Source organism: Acartia tonsa, chromosome 2 (genome assembly GCF_053477335.1).
Source record: "Acartia tonsa isolate MP-2025a chromosome 2, ASM5347733v1, whole genome shotgun sequence".
Taxonomy (NCBI): domain Eukaryota; kingdom Metazoa; phylum Arthropoda; class Copepoda; order Calanoida; family Acartiidae; genus Acartia; species Acartia tonsa.
The window spans coordinates 7500670-7525439 of record NC_137261.1 but is presented as its reverse complement, the minus strand read 5'-3'; the positions used below and the strand labels follow the sequence as shown (position 1 = coordinate 7525439).

General features: G+C 32.3%; 1 protein-coding gene across 2 annotated transcripts in view; it reads right to left on the bottom strand.

Annotated features, from left to right (window-relative positions):
• The window catches only part of LOC145335421 (tripartite motif-containing protein 2-like), a 184800-nt gene that overhangs the window by 14867 nt on the left and 145163 nt on the right, over positions 1–24770 (bottom strand). For both annotated transcript variants that reach the window (XM_080181175.1, XM_080181167.1), the window contains exons 5-7: positions 15429–15647; positions 9642–9737; positions 7065–7202 (exon numbers count right to left, since the gene is read on the bottom strand). In XM_080181175.1, coding sequence (XP_080037301.1) covers positions 7065–7202; positions 9642–9737; positions 15429–15647 — 453 coding nt within the window. The remainder of the gene's footprint in view (positions 1–7064; positions 7203–9641; positions 9738–15428; positions 15648–24770) is intronic.

The following is a 24770-nucleotide window of genomic DNA, read 5'->3' as shown; positions in this document are numbered from 1 at the left end:
CGGAAATGCAATTTAAGTTAATTAATTTTGGCATCTGTGATTGGTGGATTTAAAAAATCTGCGCTCTGATTGGATGGCGTACATCATTCAACTTATTAGAGCGCAGGTAGTTTAAAATCCACCTATCCTATTGGTCAAAATTAATTAACTTAAAATGCATTTCCGCTTTTAGATAAAGAATTGTACAAAAACGAATTTTATAAAAAATCCTTAAAATTTGATGCAGATTTCAAATCTCCCCCTAACATTAAAATTCCGGAAAACTTATATATCTTAGTGTATAACCCCCAATTTGATTGTGAGACATGTATCTCAAAGATTTTAATGTACAATGGGCATTGGGCAAGGTAAAAATCAACATCCATTAGACAACCAAACACTGAGTTCTATTTGTTCAGGTTCACGCCAATTAAATATCAAATAAATGGCAACAGACATATTATGCAGAGACGTCCAAGCTTTTTGTATTTTTGATATTTTGAGGAGGATAAATGAGGGATTTCAAAGTTTGACGGGGGGGTAAACACTAAACACTCCTTTACATCATCCTTGCAAGACCTTTTTTAAAAAGGTTCTAAAATTGCGTTAAACCTGTTTTAGGATGAAGACATTCTTTAAGCATCGTTTTCTAGAAAAATATTCTCTTTTCTAACAATATGCGTTTCAATATTGTTTGTTTGTACAAATATTATTCTATTATACGAATATTAGATATTTCACAAAATTAAAATTTTTGAAAAAATTTTAGCTATTTATCCTAGATATTATAAAAAGAAGTATGTTTTTTTTGTCTGTAGCTTAAGATTTCGATAACTATTGAACTTATCGAGTTCCTTGATAGTTTCAGGCTGTTTAATTTCATATCTAAGTTGAGATAAAGGATATTTTCTAACTTACCTACTCCTTCAAATACATAGCTACTAGATAGTAGGAGTCATAATATCAAATGGTGGGATGTATTGTGGCGGCTGCTTTATCATCACTGCATAGATTCAATTTTACTTTTCAGGCAAGATTCATATAGGTCATAGCTAGGTTTTATTAGGGGAGGGTAGCATAAAATGAAAACTAGAAGTTATTTTAAATGAAAAGTAACTGTGGGGTTCTCTCAATCCTTTATTAACCCTTAACAGTCGGGCCCCTTGCCGCACCTTAATCAGTCGGGGGGGGGGGGGGGCGTTCAACGCCCACCCATATTATCTCAGTTCCTATTAGAGCTAGAGGGCTTTTTGTACAAGTCCCCTGTGTTATGATGAATTTCCGACCTTAAGTAAGTCAAAGTCAATTTTCGCTTCCTTCACCCTTTTATTTAACAACCTTTGTTTTTAGGTCCTTTTTTACTTAAAAATTTCAAACGGCTGTAATTTTCTTATTTTTGAAGCTAGAAGAACAATTTTTTTGCAGAAAATGTTTCTTTATGTAAATTTTATATTTGAAATGTCAAAATATAAATTTCAGCGGCCGCAGCTGTACTTGGCAGCTGCCAGCCGCAGCAGTCGGCGGTCGGCGGGAAAAAGGCGGTGGATCTTTATGAAATTTTAATATGTTATGTAGACATGTAAGAAAAGCTTAAGTTTAAAATTTGAAGTCGCTAAGTCAAAAATTGCGGCCACAGGAGCCTTTTAAAGATTTCTGGAGACCTGGAGAATCAGGACCTGCAGGATCATACCTGGAACCTGAAATTGACTTGAACACCTGTATTTCATATAAGGATGTACTACTAGAGGATATTTTAGTATTTTGGCAAGATAAAATACTTTGTTTAAGTCAAAAAAATATTTTTGCTCTTTACCTGGATGACCCTGCCAGGTTTGCTGGCATCCTGTGCCCGCCAGGATGGAGATATTCAAAAAATTCCAACTCTTAGTTATGTGTCATACCCAAACTTAAAAAGTTACGCAGTTTGGGCTCTTTATCTTTCACACACAGAAAATGAGATAGAAAAAACCGGATTGGGGGGCGTTCAACGCCCCCCCCCCCCGACCGTTAAGGGTTAATTCTTCTATTAATTAAAAAATACTTTTAATAACAATACTTGCTAAAAACTGTAGAATAATAGTCTTCTAACGGGCATCTTTTATCATAACTTAAAAATATATCCTTATACTAAAGTAACAGGATGTTTGTCTGTGTGTCTGTGTGTTTGTACCGAAGGATCTCGCTAACCGCTGAACCGATCGGGTTCTCCTTAACAGGTGAGCTTCTCATAGGTCCCGGAAAGGTTTATAACTATTTTCTCAGGGGGTGGGATACCCCCAACCCCCCCTAAAATTAAAAATACCCCCTCCCCCAAAAAAACAAATTTTTAAAGGGGGGGGGGGAAAATGTGGTGACTCGTGCCACGACATACCAGCAATTTTATTTTGGGTGCTACTCCCTTAGTTTTAGAGATAATTGGGTGAAATCTTTTGGGCTGGGTCACTAATTACCCCAACTAGAGGTATCTTTCAAAAAAAACGGCGGCGGGTCCGCCGCTCCCGCCGTTCGCCGCCATTTTCCGCCGCCGCCAAAAAAAATTTTTTTATTGCATTTCTCGCCGAATTAGGCAATTTGGAATCATTTGGGACCATGTTATTTTTTTCAAAAATTTTTCCCCTTATAACCAACCCTGCGGGGGGACTTAGTCATTTTTTTCAAATTCTCGTTTATTAAGGTATATCTTAAATTCAGTGCCTCTCCTAAGCTTTTAAAGATATTGAGACAAAACCTTTTGAGGTAGATCAGTAAAAAATATTTGAATAAAAAATGGCGGCGATACCGCCGCTCCCGCCGCTCCCGCCGTCCACCGCCATTTTCCGCCGCCGCCGCCAAAATTTTTTTTATTGCATTTCTCGCCGAATTAGGCAATTTGGAATCATTTGAGACCATGTTATTTTTTTCAAAAATTTTTCCCCTTATAACCAACCCTGCAGGGGGACTTAGTCATTTTTTTCAAATTCTCGTTTATTAAGGTATATCTTAAATTCAGTGCCTCTCCTAAGCTTTTAAAGATATTGAGACAAAACCTTTTGAGGTAAATCAGTAAAAAATATTTGAATAAAAAATGGCGGCGGTACCGCCGCTCCCGCCGTCCACCGCCATTTTCCGCCGCCGCCGCCAAAATTTTTTTTATTGCATTTCTCATCGAATTAGGCAATTTGGAATCATTTGAGACCATGTTATTTTTTTCAAAAATTTTTCCCCTTATAACCAACCCTGCAGGGGGACTCTTAAGGTATATCTTAAATTCAGTGCCTCTCCTAAGCTTTTAAAGATATTGAAACAAAATCTTTTGAGGTAGATCAGCAAAAAAATATTTGAATAAAAAATGGCGGCGATACCCCCGCCATCCACCGCCATTTTCCGCCGCCCACAGGACGGCTTGTAAGGGGAAAAATTTTTGAAAAAAATAATATGGTCTCAAATGATTCCAAATTGCCTAATTCGGCGAGAAATGCAATAAAAAAAAATTTGGCGGCGGCGGAAAATGGCGGTGGACGGCGGGAGCGGCGGTACCGCCGCCATTTTTTATTCAAATATTTTTTACTGATCTACCTCAAAAGGTTTTGTCTCAATATCTTTAAAAGCTTAGGAGAGGCACTGAATTTAAGATATACCTTGATAAACGAGAATTTGAAAAAAAATGACTAGTCCCCCCGCAGGGTTGGTTATAAGGGGAAAAATTTTTGAAAAAAATAACATGGTCTCAAATGATTCCAAATTGCCTAATTCGGCGAGAAATGCAATAAAAAAAATTTTGGCGGCGGCGGCGGAAAATGGCGGTGGACGGCGGGAGCGGCGGTATCGCCGCCATTTTTTATTCAAATATTTTTTACTGATCTACCTCAAAAGGTTTTGTCTCAATATCTTTAAAAGCTCAGGAGAGGCACTGAATTTAAGATATACCTTGATAAACGAGAATTTGAAAAAAAATGACTAAGTCCCCCCGCAGGGTTGGTTATAAGGGGAAAAATTTTTGAAAAAAATAACATGGTCTCAAATGATTCCAAATTGCCTAATTCGGCGAGAAATGCAATAAAAAAATTTTTTTTGGCGGCGGCGGAAAATGGCGGCGAACGGCGGGAGCGGCGGACCCGCCGCCGTTTTTTTTGAAAGATACCTCTAGTTGGGGTAATTAGTGACCCAGCCCAAAAGATTTCACCCAATTATCTCTAAAACTAAGGGAGTAGCACCCAAAATAAAATTGCTGGTATGTCGTGGCACGAGTCACCACATTTTCCCCCCCCCCCCTTTTTTAACTAAAATTAAAAATAATAGATATTTTTAAAAAATTTTTCTTTTGAAATCTAAAATAAGAAATTGGGTTATCAAATTCGACTCCCCCATCCTCAAGTGCCCCTAGAGGCCTCTAGGGGCGTAGCCGCTAGTATTTCCATAAAGAAGTTAAAAATATGATTTATGAAAATATTTTAAGCATCATTGGTTCAAATTCAAAAGATCAAACACAAAATGGAAAATTTTTCACGGTAGATTTTGAATTTATTGGTTAGGGGATTCGTTTTGATGTACAATAAGAAAAGATTTGATAGTGATATATTTGTGGCCATTTGTGGAAAGAATGGATATTCATAAAAAGTGCAGATTATATTTAGCTAGGGTTTGTCCGCATGTACGTTTGTACACAATAGTTATAACAAACATTTATGTAATTTTTGGCTCTTTCCTAGCTCTAGAAATACAGAGTCCCTAGATGCTAGGGTCGCAGCCGCTAGTGCATATAAAATATACGTGGATATTATGCCGGGAGAAAAAATTGTCGTCTATTTAGGTTGACATAATTTCTGGCTAGTTGGTTCATCCAGAAGGAGGGGAGGAAATGTGGTGAAGGGGGTTGATGATTGAATCGTTATTCTAGCCAGCTACAAGTTTTAATTTATTAGAGTAAGTGTAAGATCCAAGTAATATCAAATCAATTGATGCTATACTATAAACAATAGAACTTCCTTGTTAGAACCTTGTGCGATTTAAAAGAACAAGGACAAACACAATCAAAACTTATAGAAATAAGCTTTACAACCAAAATTGATACTCTTCGAAACACCAATAAAACATATTTTTAAGTATGTAAATAAAAAAGATAATTTATAGAGTAGCTCGTCAACTTAAAACAGTAGGATCACTGCATGGCGCCTATGTGAAAAAAACACTTCTTGTGCAAAATTACAAGTATGACAATAACCATAAAAATAAAACATATTTTGTTGACTAATGTTCTCTTATTCATATCATTGTACATGTTGTGTAGACAATTAACATGCGTAATTTCAATCAAAACACTTTCTTACATGAAAATCTATTCAAGATGGAAATTGAAATTAGTCAAAATTGACAAATAATAGCCACATAAACAGACACACGTAGCAAATTATTGAGTGGGCGCGTCAAAATTTTTAGTAACCAAGAATCATGCGCGTATTTTTGAAAAAAAGACAGCTGGAAGGAAGAGATATCATTTAAAGAATTGGACATACATCCTATTATAGACAGTTTTTCGTGGATAGCAACATGAGGAATTATAATATCAATTCCTATTTTGTTGGCCCAGATGGGCCGGTCTAGGGCCAACAAAAAACTAATTCTATGATTTATATTTTTCCATAATACGACACATGTTTTTTTCTGTCAGTTAATAAAATCTAGCGATAAAAATTGGAGTCATATTGGAAAAAAATGTTTTAAAGACAATAAAGTGAATAGTGAAATAAATGAAGCTTGTTTAAAATTCAAGGAGAATTATAACAACCTTTTCATTTTATTGCAGTTTTGTTCCCAAACAAGGATTAATATCATCATATAGTCATAGCTATGAAGAATCAAATACATTCTATCTTTTTTGTTATGTAATATTCAATATCTATGTCAATATTAGTTATTTATCGCATCGTATTATTGACAGCTTTCCGCAGATATTAACATGAAAAATCATTAAATCCTGTGCAAACAAAACTGGTATTAATTTTATGATTTTTATCTTAATATTCGTGGAACATTATCTGTAATACAATGATGTGCATGATTTTTCAGTATAGCTGAGAACCGGTTTTAATTTAGCGGATATTAAACGGTTTCGAAGCCACACTATATAATAACTTAATTCCTTACAATCATAGATGCTAATAAGTTAAGTTGTTAGGTAACTTATAGAGAAGCTACGCATCTAAGAACGTGTAGCGTACGTGTCAATGGTTAACACCATGTTTTGTTTTGATTGGAGCGTAGTAATCATAAAACTTTATCTTGAATTTTTATATTCTTTTAGAATTAAAAATAACTTTAAATGATAGATCCAAGCTTAAGTTTTTCATAAATAAAAAAAGAATAAACGTCAAGATAACAGATATTTTGTTTTAAAATTTAAAAAAATTCCTAAAATTATATGTCAAATTAAGAAGGGGGGGGGGGGAGGGGTTCTGCTACTTTTGTGTACACCGTAATTAACTGCTTGGGTTTATGATTTTTAAAGATAACAAAGTGGCCTTTTGAGGCCAATTCTCGCAATGGTTTGGGTTTTCAGTCGATTTTTTTTACAGCTAAAACTCTTATTATTACCCGAGCAACAAAGATTGTTTGAAAATGAAATGATATTAATTGTAAAAATAAAAGTATGAGAATTCCCTCCCCCCACGTTCTTAAGTTTTAGTAGGAATTAATAAAATATCTTTAGTTAGAATTATATAATTATGGTTAATAACATTTTCTAAGGATTATTAATATCAGGGAGGGAGGGGACATTGGTTGGATATATGTTAGCTTGTACACCTACATCTACAGAAGGGATAATAGGGAATATTTTTAATTTTTTTGTCAGCTGTCTTACTCCATAAAATCCCTGACAAATATCCAAGGGGCTATGGCACATTACGAAGACCAGTGGCGTGCAAAGCACTTTGTCTTGGGGGGAGGAGGAGAATTTTGGACACATTTTGCACTCCCCTCCTAATATAAGCAGAGACTTGGCGAAGCCAATTGCCCCAAAAGTCCCATAAGATTCGCACCACACTGGACTTCTCTAAACTTAACAGAAAAGTTTGTCTCAATTGGCGCAGCAATAATAAAATAATGACCTGAACGTCTTTATCAACTTGAGATTTTTCCGTGTTGATAAGTTTGAGCTGTTCCTCCAAAACTTTTTTCTTTTCATCTTTCTTGTGCTTCACTTCTGCCAGCACCTCCTCTCTTCGTCTCTCCACACAGGATATAACCTAGGCATTTGGCAAAATTAGAATATTTGTGAATGTAGCAGCGCGATTATAATTATCTAATTGTGTTTATAACAAATATATTCATTTACGGAGCACGGGATACCCTAGGCATTTAAAATTTGAATTAGTGATGAGAATCCGGATCCGGAATCCGAATCCGGAATCCGGAATCCGCCCAATTTTCGGCCAATTTTGGAATCCGAATCCGTATCCGGAATCCGTTTTTAATAGCGGATTCCGGATTCTAAATTGGTAGGCTAAAATTACCGTCTTGAGTTTTTTCTTACAACTCCCTCTTTTTGAAGGCAAAGATCACCCCACCCCCCCCATTTTAATAATTACTAATGTGATGTAAATGTTTTAGTTATGCAGGAAGTCAACACTTTAAACAAATCAAGGCTTCAACCAAGTAACATAGTGATAAATTAACGAAAAAAGCTATCCCTCTGTGACGGACGGCCTTTTAAAATACTGCTAGAATCCGGAATCCGAATCCGGAATCCGCCAAAAATAAGAATCCGAAATCCGCAAGAATCCGTCACTTTTTTTTGACGGATTCCTTCAGAATCCGGAATCCGAATCCGGCCCAAAAATTCGACGGATTCCCATCCCTAATTTGAATATTTGTGAATGTAGCAACACGATTATAAATATCTAACAATATATGTAACAAATTTTCGAATAGCCCTCACAGAAGAGATAACCTACACATTTGGGGAAATTATAATAGTTGTGAATGTAGTAACGCGATTATAAACATCTAATTATGTTTAAAACAAATATATTTGCTCTTTAAGTATGGATAACCTAAAGATATGGGAAATTTAGAATATTTGTGAATGTAGCAACGTGATTAGGTATAAAAAAGATATTATGTATTTTTTGGCCAAGTTATTGTTGATATCAACTAAATTAAAATAAAATGCTAGCTTTTGACCTAAATAAACTACAAACAGGCAAACAAAGTGAATCACAGACTGACTACAAAGATAACATATTGTCATCAACAGAGACAGAAAAAAAAATTAATGAAAACAAAAAAACAAAAAAACTTTGATAACGATATTTTAATAAGGGAGTGAGGATGAGTTTTGGCCAAATTCATGACATGCTCAAGACCTAACTAATTTTATTTCAATAGTATAAGTAGGGTGATGCTTTAGCAAATAAACAGGAACAACTTAAAATGTGGGTAACGTTAGGACTCATTCTAGGTGTTATGTAAAGGGTTAATTGTCTGATAGCTGTTACTCTACTTACAATAACAAAGGCTTTGGTGTTTTGTTTAAAGATGTATTTATTATTACTTGGATCATAGCTGGCTTAAATAAAGATAACATTATTTACACCCTTTACCCCATCCACTCCCCTTCTACTGGATGAACGAACTGACATATAAGTGATGTCCATGTTAGCAACCTAAATTGACGACAATAATTTTCCCTTTAATAATATTCAAATATATTCTATGTTTATATATATTTATTACATCTATGTCGCTGTTTTCGATTGTGATATTTCACATTTCATTTTAAATGCACTCATACAAAGAGGTCATTCACTTACATAGACAAATAAGATACCTATAGAAGATCGAAACCGATCAATATCCGCTGTATTAAAACCGATTCTAATCCATTCCAAAAAATCAGGTATCGTATCGTATTATAGCCAATTTTCTACGAATATTAAAATAAAAATCATAAAATTAGTACCAGTTTTGTTAGACTAGGCTTTCGGTCCATCGGAGTTATTAAAACTAGTTTTAATCTTGTAAGCTTTCGTTTAATATCAGCGGAAAGCTGTCTATAATACGATGCGATAAATAACTAATATTTGATTCTAAATGTAATCAAATCTACCTCTTTTTAGTCTATGAAGAAATTTTCCAAAGTTTAAATAGAGAGATATGACAAAAGTTTGAATATTTTGTGACAATTTGTAGGCAATGAGAAAGTAAAATGTTCAAATAACATGGATATTTCATACTATTTCATTTATATTGAAAAATATCTTATCGTTAAATGTACAATTTTTTCGAACATGTACAAAAAGCTTTCAATGGAGTAATTTTTGGGTTTACTATATTAAAAGATTAATTTTTCTACCATTTACAAATACCAATATTCGATTTGAAACATTTGCATTTAAATTGACGATTTTGCAAAAAGTGCCTAGTCGAGTCGAGTCGAACCAAAAAATCCAACTCTCTTTTTTAAGGGAGGAGGTAGTCCTTAGTTTAAGTTGTATTTCAGTTGATATGAGCACCAGAAATAGGCCCTAACAAGAGGGGTTAGGCATGGGGGGGGGGGGAGGGGGCAGGGGATAAACTTACTCCTCCCATTGCAATTATTTCAAATTAAAGGGCGAGGGGTTTCAGAGTTCGTTATTCACTTTGAGGAAAAGCACTAAATAATTTGCAAAATAGACTGTACTAACCTCTTGAAATAGTTGATTGACATGGTCGAAGGATTGATCTGCGTTGTGGTCGAGTCTGTGCATCTCTGCCGTCACCAACTCTGCCGCATTGTTCAACTAAAACAGATAATTTATAAGTTTAGAGTAACAGCGCTTCAAAAATCACAAAACCTTACTATGAAGCTTTTTTATAATAACAAAAAAAAATATTTTAATAAGGATTATATTAGATTATTTTAATCATTTTTACGAGTTTTTTTATTACGGTAGAATTTTAAATTTGTGTAATGATAATAAGTTATTTATCGCATCGAATTATAGACAGCTTTCCGCTTATACTATACATGATTTTTCAGTATGACTGAGAACCGGTTCTAATCCAGCAGATATTAATCGGTTTCGAAGCCATAGCATTTTAGTATTTTATTTAGGCCTTTTTGCAGCTAAACCAATGATAGGTAAGTTGATATAGATATTTTCAGTAATTAACTTTATTAGAAAGAAAACCATTGTATTTCTTATTGAAGAGACACAAGAGTAGCTACATTTGAATAAAAAATGAATGTTGTATTTACAAGTTGCAAGTACTAAAAAAATATTAAGGATAAAAATGCTGAAAAAATACAAGAATAAAGTTACAAGTAAAGTGATTAATTACAAAAAAAGTCCCTTTTCTTTCATAGTTTAATAATTTGTTTTCGTCCAGTAATAGCTATTTATCGCATTGTATTATAGACATCTTTCCGCGGATAGTAAAACGATAAATTATAGGACTAAACTATTTGTAGAAAATTGTCTGTTATACGATGCTATACATGATTTTTCAGTATAGCTGAGAACTGGTTCTTATCCAGTGGATATTAATCAGTTTTAAAGCTATACTGGAAAAGGTATTTCTCATAACTTCTAACATTCTAAGTATTTAACACAAAAGTAAAAAAAACAAATAATTGAGACAATTTGATCACAGTCTAACCGTCAATCCCTAGCCGCCTGAGATAAAAATTACAGAAAGGAACATTGTGCAAGAAAATTCCTAGTAATTTCTCTACTTTTTGTTGCAAATTTCGCATGCAAATTATCATTTATATTTGCAATAGTCTTGTGCAGGGATTAATATTCTCTAAAAAGCTCACTAATTGCACGAATTTTACCTACAAGCATCCTAATGAATTGTGTAAATTGGTAAGCCATCATTTCCGTTAAAAACATCACATAATTTAATAATCAACACAGCAATTTACCATTACAAAGCAAACTTTTTTTTTGCTTCAATCATATTATTAAACACCTCTTATCCTAATCTAGTTATTCTATTTTAATACACGAATTTGTATAGAATTTTTTGTCTGAAGATATCAATAACTACTGAACTCCTTCACATCCTTTGATAGCTTTAGACTGTTTTATTTTCAGATTTGAGGCTTGTTTTTAAGCTATTTTTAGGGGCTCAGTCGCTAGTATAGAATTAACTAGAAATTTAGAGTGCTTATTTTATTGTGAAGAATCATTATCCTTCATCAACAGGAGGAGATCCCTCCAAGCTTAACCTAATACATTAGATTAGTTATATTAGAGTTTCATTCAAACTTTTCTTTTCAGGAAAAGCATTTAAAAAGATAAAACTTGCGGAAGAAGTGACAACTATATGCCTTTCTTCCTAAATGCATAAAAATGTGACATATCATTATAAACTTAACTCCATAGAACTATTTTATCTTATGTTAATATCCTATGAATTTTCAATTTCAGAAATAGAAAAGACATTAGGCAAACCTGTTCCCCTTTTTACCCCCTAAAGACTTTATCCCCCTCCCACACAAGTAAAATCCTGTGTACGCCACTGATTATCAGAGGCTCAAAACTTACTATTTCCATCTCACTCATTATTGAATACCCTCTCTTTGTTTACTTGCTATAATGTGTTTATGCGAGAGTATATAAACCCTATGCGGATAAGATATTATAGTACTGTGCCTCTAGCATCTAGGGGCTTCTATGCGAAGAGGAGAACTCAATCGGTTCAGTAATTTACGAAATCTTAAGCTACAGACAAAAAGCCTTACTTCTTTATATAAAGGGATAAGACTGAAATTCATCATATTCCCATTGTCGTTGGGGAAACAAGGATGACAACATCTATAAAAGCGAAGCACTGAAACGGTAGGACAAACGGAAATTAACACCTGTATAGTGTCAGAACTGAATAATCAGAATATAAGAGTCAATGCAAAATTGTAAGTAAATTTGTTGAAAAACTGCTTGATACAGGATAATGTTTATAGACATACTTGATTATAGAGTTGTTACGCTTTCTAAATCGTACCTAAGTACTAAAGAAATCACCATGCAAATTTTTAAATCGATAGGACAATTCTAACATGCCTAAATTAACGAAAAAAGCTATCCGTTACGGACATACGGACGGACCGACCCTAATGGTAGAAAAGCTTCGCTTTTAAAAAGTACATACATAAAAAAGGCCTCTTTAGAATATTGGCTAAAAATAGTAATTAAAGATAATAATAATGCATAATTATAATTATATACACACTTATAACACAAGGATTGAGGAACGACTTTCTGGGGAAAAGAATAAATTTTTTACGTTGATATAAATACTCCAATAATCTAATAACTCTTAAATAAAAGTTACTTTTTAACTCAAAAACAATTAAATTTGAATCATTTTAGCTATAATTAACGTTCATAAAGACAAACGTATAGCCTTAGTTATAAAATGCTCTTGTAGTAAAAATATTTATGATAGCAAAAACCACTCCCTACCTCGGCAAGTAATTATGTTCGTACGTCATTCCGATATTACTCACATGGTAAAAAAGGGCCAAACAAACACTTGATTATACACAAGGGCAATTATATATGTCAATATAAAAGTGGGAAAAAATATCATTCTATACATAATTAGCGGCTGCTTCCCTAAGTAAACCCATTACTTTTAGTTATAGTTTAATAAAAGGAAAAGTAATTTTGAAGATAGAAAATTTTTGGGGCAATTTTTGGATCTTGGGAGGTATCTAGAACATTTACGGTAAAGAAAAGCCATATCGATCCAGCAGTAGTGAGATCTTTCGCTACAAACAGACAAATTTATCTGGTTCTTTTTAATTAAAAATAAAATGAAGACACAAATATATATTTTTATTCCTAACTATGTCTTATTTATAAATCAAATATCTATACAATAGAATCAACAAATAAGCTATTTGCCATTGAAAAAAATGATGATGAATAGGGTTCAGAAATAATCTAAAATAGTGAGCATGTACAGGGTGCGCCACATAAATCCGGACTTTTTTTTAAACGGCCATTGCGCCAAAACTACTTGACCAATCAGGACGTTTGACCCCACATAAAAAGCTTAGGTAATGACCTTTTAGCCCTTGAAAATCTTTGAACGATGGAGGACGTGTACGCCAAGCTGGACGCGCATATGTTCAACAACGCAGATTCGAATTGCGCAGATAAATTACCGTGGATTTATGACTTGGGCCTACTAAATCTGACCTTAGCCCATCTGTAGATGAGATGGACTAATGAAACTTGCTGGAGATACTATCAGATACCTAGTGAAAACACTAGAAAAGACTAGAGCTCTCTATCCCAGCTGACTTGGCTGTAGTACTCCGACAAAGTGGATCGTGGTAGATTTTCAGATGTCAAAAACGTCAAAAATCTTGAAAATTTCTCGGTTCTTTGACTTCAGGGGCCCATATGGAACCTTGAAACTCGTTTTAGACTATGTATTGCGATGATAACCCTATCTTAATCTTCGTGCCATTTTTAAAAAGGTATAAAACGTTGTTCTAGCTTAACTGTGGCCCAAATGAGAGCCGCCGTGTCAAAGGGTAGCTTTAAAGATGGGTTAATTTGGATCCTGCTGTTACTCACTCCTTAAGGAGATGTGGCCTCCCAGCAGCCCCGATCTTAATCCAATGGACTTTTGGGCCTGGAGCGCCATTAAAGCATGAACCAATAGACGCGCCCATACCAAAAAGACCTTTCTCATTGCTCCTATCATGGAGAACTTCGCCTGCTTGAACAGGGACATGGTGACCAGGGTCGGCAGGCGGTACAGAGGGGCGGGTAGAGGCGGTGATTGAGGCTGGCGGCGATTTTATTAAATAATCTAATAGTAATATACCTAGGTTGCTTCCCAATTTTTAAAATTCAATGAAATCTTTAAAATTGACGATGTCCTTCCGTCTTTTGGGCTGTCTTTATTTTATGATAAACTTTATTGTCTACGTATTAAAATTGACAATGGAATAAAAATATTTTTTTTTCAGATGCCATTTCCCTGATTATCTCAGAACATCCATTACAACAATGTCTACAAATTGTTTGGCTGGCTATTCATTTCTTCTTTTATCAATATTTTCTTTTATATGATATTTCTAGCAGTTGCCACTCTACCCTCTAGGGGTTGCAAAAAATGATTTTTTTTTGCTAGAATGTACCTAAACCCATCGTAAACAACCCTAAAAGCACCAACAATAAAAAAGCCATTTCAAAAGAAATACAACATGAGCTACAATAATCTCCAATTTCTACTTCTAAAAAGAGCTTTTTAATCTACATTGAGAAAGGAAGTAAAAATGGCTTAAAACCATACAATAACAACGAAAGCCATTTCTATAATCTATATCAAATGGATATAGTTTTAAAAAAAAGATTTTTTGAGTCATCATATAGTTAGTTTTAAGCTCGTCAAAGAGAGAGGAAGCCTAATTTGTATTGCAGCTCGTGAGATCCTTTGCTTCAGACTGTTCTATTTATGTTCTAGGTTGCATAATAAGAATATTTCTTGATATTGTCTTTGTATCAATAAATAAACATTCTTCCAAAACTAATATTTTTTAAAAGATTTTTCAAAAAAATTTTTACTTAAAGAAACAGAAATGATATAAAAATGGGTTATAATCAAATCTCGTTAACCAGTATGTTGTCAGTTGCTACATAAATATTTCTTTTTAAAAAAATATTTTTTTTTTAAAGTAGCCTGAATACAGAAAAAAGAATGTATGAACAATATTAATCGGATTATTAGTTTTTATGTGTAAAAATACTCGGTATTTAGAAGCATTAGACTAGATTTTTACAGGGAGGGAGCGGACATTGGGCTGTTTATTACACTAGTCCCCAAAGTGTTATAATAACGTTTTCTTACAACTTTGGGGACTTTTATTAAGCTTTGGTTGGTTCATTTAGTTGAGAGTGTTTTAACCACTAATTGTAATCTACTACAATAGGGGTAATTTTATGCATCTTCATTGGTAATGTACCCCAATCTATCAGTCATTGGATTATCCCTTTAGATTCCTGTGATCCATATGTATCATGTTCTAGGTAATAATACAGGGTACAGAATCTAAACATTTTAAAATTTCTAAGTTGTTAATTTTATTTATTTGTTACAAGATAAACAACTACCCGTTTATCTCAATTCTGTATAATATAAAAGAAAATGACATAAATATGAAATATGACATAAACTTGACCTATATCCTAGATATTAGTTATAATTTATTACATATATGTTTTTTTTCTACCTCAAAGCCAAATATACTTTTTATAAGTGGCGTGCACATGAGTTTTGCAAGAGGGGAGGGGGGGGGGGGATTCTTGAAGGGATGAAACAAGGGAGAGGTAGGCATTACCAATTTTAAATTCAGCACACTTTTTTATATATAAAATGTCTATATCATTTTCAATTTTAAAAAATCAAATCAAATAGAGCAGCTCCATTCAAAATTATTATAAATGCAAAACTTTTCTAAAACTCACCTTAGATGTGCATTCATTAGCTTTGTAAATGAGTATCTCAGACATCCGCTTTATGGCAATTGAGAACGGGATAACGGTGTGGTCGGCGGTGCTTGTCTGCAAGGTACCGCCGCCACCGCCACCGGCAGTTGTGGTCTGCTGCTGGTCGCCGGGCTTGTGACTGCCACCAGTGCACGCGGTGCAGAACACACTATCACATGTTTCACAGAATAAAAGCTCCTAAAAATAAATTAATTTTAAAACACAACAAGAACAAAAATGTCCACAAGGCTATAATGAGCAAATAATTTCGGATGTTGGAACAATAATGGTGGATATAGAATACGTGAATATATTGACAAGGGAAAATTTGTCGTCAATTTAGGTTGCTACAATGGTCCTCATTTCTTGGTCAGTTTGTTCATCCAGTAAGAGGGGAAGGGATGGGATAAAGGTATTGGATTATTATATCCAGTAATGAGTATCACTTTTTTAGACAACATGAAAATATGGTGCAACATCCAAGTAATGAAATATCGATTTGAACATTAAAAAAGTTATCGTAGGGACATAGATGATCGAAATAGATCTTATGTCGTTATTTTAAAACATATTTCGAAATTGCCCACATCACCGAAGTAAGAGTTCTCTTGATAATATTTTAAGATTACATTTTAATTAGAATTATTATTCAATAATTCTACTTTACTATAGCAACGGGTACGATCTTTGCTAATATAGAAATGAAATGCAATCTTTTTAAACATAAAGCATTGCATTATATTCATTTCAAACACAAAAGTAAGTAAAGTCACAACAGAATTAAAGCAATTTTATAAGAAAGAAATATAAATTCAGAATTCAGAATTAACACTGTTACATTATTCTACAACCCTTGTTTCCCTCAGGTTTTCATATAAAATAAGGGGAGTGGAAGCTAGGCTATATATAGAATATATATACGGAAAATTTTTCTACATTTTAGCAAATAAGGACCTCATTTATTGGTCAGTTCGTTCATCCAGAAGGAGAAGAGTGAATAGTGAATTGGGGGGGGGGGGTAACGTTCTTTCAGCCAGCTGCGAGCACCACTTTATCAGAGTATATGAAAAACTTGTGCAACATACAAAATATATTGATTTTTATACTGAAAATTCAAAAGTTTAACAGAAAATCACGAGGTTTCAATCCATAAAAAATACACCTTCCTCTCTTTGATAGACGTACACATTTATTTGCAAAGTTGCTACACAATTACTTTTTTCTAGTTTTCCTTGCAAAAATATAATAGAAAAGCTTTTAATTTTCAAAAGATTTAATGTAAAATTGCAGACAATAAAGAAGGCCTTCTTGCTTATTTTGCTAGGGATAAACGTTAGTACATATTTGAAAAAAATATCAAAAAATTAAATTTTAATATTATAATAGAAAGACTATGTTTAAGTTGAATTCATTAATAATAACTAAAGCAGCTACAAAAATGTATATTGAAAAAAGGCACAATGGTTTTAAAAAATCATTATTTATTTTGAGGTCATTATTGATTTTTTCTTATTTTTCACGTACATTTACCTATCCATGTTTCCACGTAAAAGCATTGTATTTATTGAAAAGATTTGTTATTAAACTGCATTAATTTTGCCATTATTTTTGCACTACCAACAAAAGTTTAGTTGGTGTCCCATAGCGTCCACCAAAGAGTTGAAAATGCAAGGTGCTTCAAAGCTTCCAAAACACCAGGAATCTAAAATGACGAGCCAATGGCCGATAAATCATTTAACCCTTATGTAGATGAAAATTAGTGGTTGAAACGTTTGAACACTCAACATAATGAAGTAATCAATCAAAATTCACTAAAGTCCTCAAAGTTGTTAAGCCAATGAATAAGAAACCGTTATCTAAAACTTGATGGACAAGTGTAATAAACAGCCCATTGTCTTCTCTCTCTTTTGCAAAACACATAAAAGTTATTGAAGGGGTTGATTGATTATGTCAGTAAAATTCATTATAGGAATTTGCATCTTTGGAATATAAAAAAAAATATTTTGTGGAAATGATGTTTCAACTTTCTTTAGTTTATGCAAATCGCAAATGGATAAGGAAAACTCAAGTTTATTAGGCGGATGCAAGTATATTAGGATTTTTAGATAATCATTGCTTTCGATCAACTTCCCAAACTTATTTCTAGATTTCTGTGAAGTGCTCAAACCCTGTGGGGCCCTATCCTTACAAGGCCTATCCCTACGGAGCTTTACTAAACATTACCTAACCTATAATAAGCATAAAAGATACGTATCTTTAAGGTTTATTTGTAGTCCATATCAGATTTTAAGAACAATCGCGGCATAGCATAATTCAACACATTACAGAAAATCATATATTGTATCTTCAAATTACGAATTTTTGTCCAAAATAATCATTGTTGTCCAAATATAAACGCTATGAATGCAAGGCGAATCGTTTTTTTCACCTCACTGTTTCATTTAAAAGGGGTTAAAAGCTGAGCAAAATAATGAAAAACGTCTTTTAATGTACCAATTTGAAAAGGTATTGAGTAAAAAATCATCACCAAAGAATTTTTTCTTGCAAGGAAACTCAAGGTTGATTATTTTATTTTCTTCTTTTTTTAGCAACATTTTCAGTCTTTATAGTTCTACAAATTTCTTTATTTTTACCTATCTTTTAATATGTAAATTAAATTAAAATGATTTATGTCATTTAAACTAACGAGAGTGCAATGTCCACCGAAATATATTTCAATAAAAAATGACTAAGAAGTATCAAAGACTCAGTGAATTTATCGAAAAATATTATGTTGCAGAAAATTGTAAGATAAGTATATTTTCATCAATATTGACAACAAATTCTACTTTTCTTACTAAAATTGAAAGTACCCTTCGAGGTCTCTAGGAGCATAGCCACTAGCACAATTAAAAGTCAAGAGAAAATTGTAATGATATCTGTTAATTCTCAGACCAAAGAAAAAAAACACGCAACCTCAATAATTTATCATTTTGAAGAAACAAGATTAACAAAATCCATTAGTAATTCATAGTGATACATCGAAAATGCCTTACATCTAATTTAGACGTTATAATGTGTTCTCAAAAAAATAGCAAATTGATATTTTATTGAAGATCAAAAAAATTTTATCCTTGTATTTAGAAAACTAGGTATATAGAAAAAATAGCAAATTATAGAGTAAATTCGCTTTGAGAATACTAGTGCTAATGTAAAAAAAGCTTGGTTAAAATGATTTTATCCAGATTCAATATATTTTGTAAAAAAAGCACATTAACTATCATAAATTTAAAATCATAACCTATAAATAAATTCATTAAAATATGAAATATTGAAAAGCTGAGCTATCCTATAAAAAGGTGGGACAAAAAATATTTCTATTTTTAAAATTAGCATACTCTGTAGGAAAGTGACGTTCAACCAAAACCACCAATAATGCTTGGCTTAATTATTAGTAAATATATACAGATTTTAAAAGATAACTGTTAAATAATACTATTTCAGAATAAGAGTGCAGCAAATCTATAATTAAGGTATGACTGAACGTCCGTCAATCAAAGAAATTTAATAAAGTGTTCTTTATTTTATTTGCTTTTATATTTTCTGTATATACAAGATTTTGAACTATCATGTTAAAGATATAATGAATATTGTAATGATCAATTATTCAACAAAAAAAAATGATTGATAATTTGAATATTTTTGGTAATAGAGTCTTTTATGTCTGTTTGTAGTTGAAAATTAAAGTCAAAATGTCATTAAATTAAGTCTTAATCCAAGATTTTAAAATCAAATTCGAAATCGTGGCTACTACATAACTAATATTCATCTGTCCTTCTTTGGTTGTTTATTATTATTCGCACCCCTCCCCTCCAACCCCCCCCCCCCCCACGAATACAGACGCCTAGATGTTTGTGGCGCAACCACTGGTTCTGAATAAGACAACAAAAGAATTAAGAAAATTACTAAATATCTTATCCTTTGAAGTTTATAAGTAAAAAGTAGCAAAAAATTATATTTAATCTCATTTGAATATTCATTTTACAAAATTAATTCAATAACGAAAAAGATGCCTTTTGACATCAACGCAGATATTCTAGAATTATTGGGAATAGTACCTTTCGTAACATCGCCCCATAAGGGGCGATTCGTCGTATTTTTAAAATAGCTTTTTATAGGTTATTTTAGGTTAGGTTGGGTTATATTGGGTTAGGTGATTGCCACACAGGGTTAGGTAATTGGCCCCGCAGGGGCTAGAAATAGGAGAAAAGCTACTGTGAAAAATACAAAGAATCGCCCCATAAGGAGCGATGTTACGGAAGGGACTATACCCGAATTATGTTATCCGCCTGTTCTTCAAATGCTTTAAAATTAAAGCATAAAACGAATCAAATAAGCTTTACAAATGTAGTTTTATAATAATCACCTTAAAGTAAAATAAGATGTTTATAATTCTATTAAATGTTAAAAATTGCCAGGGGCATTAAATTAAAGTAATTTTGTTGTCTACTTATAATTCTTTGACAATAAAGAAAAAAAGGTGAAAATTATTTTCACACAATTTAACACCTTCACACATTTAATAAGAATGGAGATAAAGAATAAAGATTGCAATTTTGCTTTATCTAGTCTTTGCAAAAACAATTTTCAACATATAATACAAAGTAGTAAGGTTTTATTTGTATGAAGCTATAGATTTGCACTAGTTATATCTTTAGTTAATAGGAAATATTGTAACTTTTTAGTTTTTTTTTCTCTCGGATATTTTGAGCTTTTGAAAAGTTGTAAACAAAAAGAAGCAACACGAACATATTTTCCATGTAAGAGTATCATCGATGTACTCGATCTAAATGTAATCATGGTCATGAAACTGCAGGTTAGCAAGACTAACTTTTCATACATGGTTGTTTAAAATTATTTTAACCATTTTTTATTTTTCAGAAACAGTTTCAAATAATTTACTCGTTTTTTCTTACTGTTACTGAAGTATTATTCCTATTATCTGCTCTATCACTTTGTTATTGATCCTTCCAATTATTTATTTCATCTTATTTCCTGACAAAAAATATGTTTAAAAACTGATGATAAACTTTTCTTTGCAAGTTTTAAGTTTAAATGCAACTTTCAAAGCTAGGATTAAAAAACAAAAGTTTTAAAAATAAAGAAAACTTATACATATATAATGAAAAATACATCAATACTAGCATGTTTCTTTTTAAGATAAACTTTCATAAAAATAATGATCCATAATTAACAAGAAATATTACTATTTTGAAACCCTTATTATCTGCTGAAACCTTAGAGAACCAATCTTAATCAATAGTTTTCAAACTAAATCCCTTTCATGGTACTCTCCCTTTGGTTTATCTATACCATTAAATAGAATTATGTGATAAAAGTAATGATTTTATAGACTCCATGTAATGTAATAGCAGGATAAATGGACAAATATCAAATATAAAACAAAGGGCTTCCTAAAGTATTTAAGGAACAAGGATAATTTTATCCATAAGCACCTCAACGGAACAAATAAAATTATTCTATCATATAAAGTTTTCTTTTGTTTGTAGCCTAAGATTTCGAAACCGATTGAGTTCTTAATTTTATTGAATCTCACATAGGACTCAGGATGGTTTAAGGCTATTTTTTTTAGACCTAGGAATGGTTTTAGGCTATATTTCTGCTTACCCACCTTTTGAATACAGAGCTTTGCGAATAAAGCAAATAAATAAACTGTAACTAGTTTAATTTTTTTGTCCATTTCATATAGAAATTAACATTGCTTTAAATCCGTTGTAATACGTCTAAAGGGATAGTTCTACGAAGTGTATTTAAAGAGTTAAGGTACTTAGAGTAGTGAACTTTTATATGTCTTATTAGAATATATTAGGCATTGGATAAATATGATTACATGTTAAAGAATTTTTAACATTGACCAGACCAAACTTTTTTTATTTGACAATATCTAAAAAAGTTAAAGTGATTTGCCACATAAATTACATGAGAATGGTCTATTTTTTTCCAAATATGTATAGCCAAAACACCAATATAAGAGAATCTTTTTCCACATATTTCACAAGAGTTATAAAAAAATTGAACAGGAGTTCCCCTTGGGACAAGTTACTTAAAAAACATAAAAAATAACGTCCGGTTCATTATAGGACAGGTTTTCTATAGATTCTTTTTAAAAAAATAAAGAAATCCATCCTGTTTACTTACAATATACGCGGAAATACCAACTAACCATACAACATATATAAATGGTCTATATATATAAAAAGACCATTCTCATGTAATTTATGTTGCAAATCACTAACTTTTTTAGATATTGTCAAATAAAAAAAGTTTGATCAGGTCAATGTTAAAATTCTTTATCACAATCATATCTATTCAATGCCTAATATATTCTACTAAGACATATAAAAAGATCACTACTCTAAGTACTATACTAAATATTTTATTGGTCATTCTTTGTTGTTATGTGTATTATGTTGTATAAAAAGTTTGAAGTTCTATTAACTAGTAAATGCTATCTAAAGTTGTATTTATGACAAAAAAGTTTTTGCCATATATAACATGCAACGAAGTTGAAAATGAAAATCTCATTTTTTAAGGAAAATCCCTGGTCAAATCTTTTAATTTTAATCAATAACTTTATATTATGCACTACTACGTTATTTAAAATAGAAAAAACTTACAGTTCACTATTTTTTTTTAAATGCACTTCGTGAAACTATCCCTTTTTCTTTGGGAAGGATCCAAGCTATTTATCCAGTTAACCCTTTTGAGCAAAAACTGGTTAGAAAGTTCTTAATACAGCAAAAGGGAAGCTTTATGAAAATAACGAACAGATCAATGGAAAACCCAACTGAAAGAAAGACTATGCTTCAAGCAAGAAATTGGTAATACTCTTGGAACAAATAAAAATGAGATTTGATAGGATGAAATTAGCGATTACCAACAATGAAACGGCCATCTAATTATCATCAAATTCAATGAGCCGTTCAAGTCAGGGAGGGATTAGTTAATAGGGGAAAAATGATGGGGGTAAGAATTAATTGTTGATTTGTTGATTAGTAATAATGTAGTAATTTTTCTGGGAATAGGGGAGGAGAGGGATCAATATATTTTCTGTGACCTATCCTTGTCTTCACAAGTTAAAGCCAGGGAGAGAAGGGACATTCAACTGTTTATTACACTAGTCCCCAAAGTTTCATAATAACGTTTTCCTATTAGTTGGATTAACAACCTTGGGGACATTTATAGAATTTTGATTGGTTGAGTCATTTATTTACTTAGATGAGTGTCCAAACGTTTCAACCACTGATTGTGATCTACAGAATGGTTAATTTTGTGTATCAGCATAGGGGATATGCATCAATTTATCGGATATTATCTTATCCCTTTAGATCCCTGAGTTTAAGCCATTTAAAGTGGATTCTGAAGACGTTCTGTAGAAGTAAAATTTCAATATGATCAAATATAAAGGGATTAAATACAGTGCTTAGTAAATTATAAGACTTTTTTATTTTATTCCTTAATCTATAAGTACTTATGTTAAAGACTGTTAATAGTATATTTAAGTACCAAATTATTATTCAAACAGTTAAACAAAGTATTGGACAAGAAATTAGAAAATATAACTGAAGTGCTAAAAAATCTTCATAGACGAATCTCTTTACCCCTGAGATAAAGGGTCGGACAGGACAAGGCTTAATATTTATCATTTGCAAAAGCAGAGCCCCATAAATTGCAGTAATTTTGCAATATTTTTCGCATCATCAAAAAAGGTTAAATAAGCCCGCGATCCCTATTTTGATTAAATAATTTTTTCGATCGTATAAAACGTGCTTTACTAATTTGTATTATCATACTTCCATTTACAAAACTACTCTATAACTAATGTATGTCATTTAGTCCAACAGTCTAGGCTGATGATTGTTTCAACCGTTGTAAGCGTAGCAGCTCTATACTTAAATAGATGAAATATTTTTATAATATATGAAAAGGCAAGAATTAATAAAGTATATTACAAAACATTTTAATTTTACCGTACGAATAATTATGAGAATAAATAAGTAGAGTATGTGTATAGCAGCCCAATTTTCAATAATCACAACTTTGTCTATTTACAAAAGAAAACTGTAAATAAATACAGAAATGAATTTTTAATATCTTTGTTTAAAATAAAGGGAGATAGATTTAGTTATAATTGAACTCTATGCAAATGAAAATTAAAAAGTTTCTGTTTAAATCTTGCTACTTTTGTTTTCAACAAAATTGGTATTAATTTAAGGGGGGGGGGGAGTTTAATGCAACCATCTCGTAATCAATGTATAAATGGCACTTAGAATTCGAATTTTGATCTGAAATATTGGTTGAGTAATCCTTGGTAGGTCTATTTTCCCTAAATCGAACAAAAGTTGGAAAAGTAGCGGCTAACGGCTGGCGGCTCAGTCGTATAGCCATTTTTCTGCTAATTTAAAGGGAAATCCATCACGAAACCTATCTCCACAAAATACTCTTTTCCGCTCCAAAACGTTTTCAAACGGTACTAGCCGGTAGTTGCTGGTACTAGAAATCTAACAAAAAATGGTTTTTTTTTGTATCATTTTACATGATTTAAACCAAAAATATGTTTCAAAAAGTTGATTTCTACGTAATTTATGACAGATTTGCCCTAAAAATAGCCAAAAAACGGCTAAACGGCTGAGCCGTTAGCCGTTACTTTTTCAACTTTTTGTTCGATTTAGGGAAAATAGACCTACCAAGGATTACTCATGCAAAATTTTAGATCAAAATTCGAATTCTAAGTGCCATTTATACATTGATTACGAGATGGTTATATTAACCCCCCCCCCCTTATTTTCATTTTAATATTCGCAAAAAATGTCTATAATACGATGATATACATGATTTTTCTGTGTAGCTAAAAACCGAATATAATTTGTTTTGAGGCCATAAAGGATAAGGGTTTCCTATTGAGGAATTAGGGTACAGTTATACTTATCATCTACATTTGACAAGTTATATAAAGTTTATATAAAGTAGTAAATGTTTTTTAGTTTGTCCCGAAGGATCTCGCTAACCGCTGTACCGATATTATTCTCCTTTACAGTGAAACTACTTATAGGTCCTGGGAAGGTTTTAAACTATTTTACGGGAGGGTTTCTTCAACTCCCCACCACTTCCCCTAAAAAATATTTTTTTTACTCTTTTGAAACTTAAATTTAAGTGCCCCTAGAGGCTTCTAGGGGGCGTAGTCGCTACTAGTCTACATTTGACAAGTTTCCTAGACATATTCAGAGATAGGGACATAAAACAATGAAAAAGAAGTCAAAG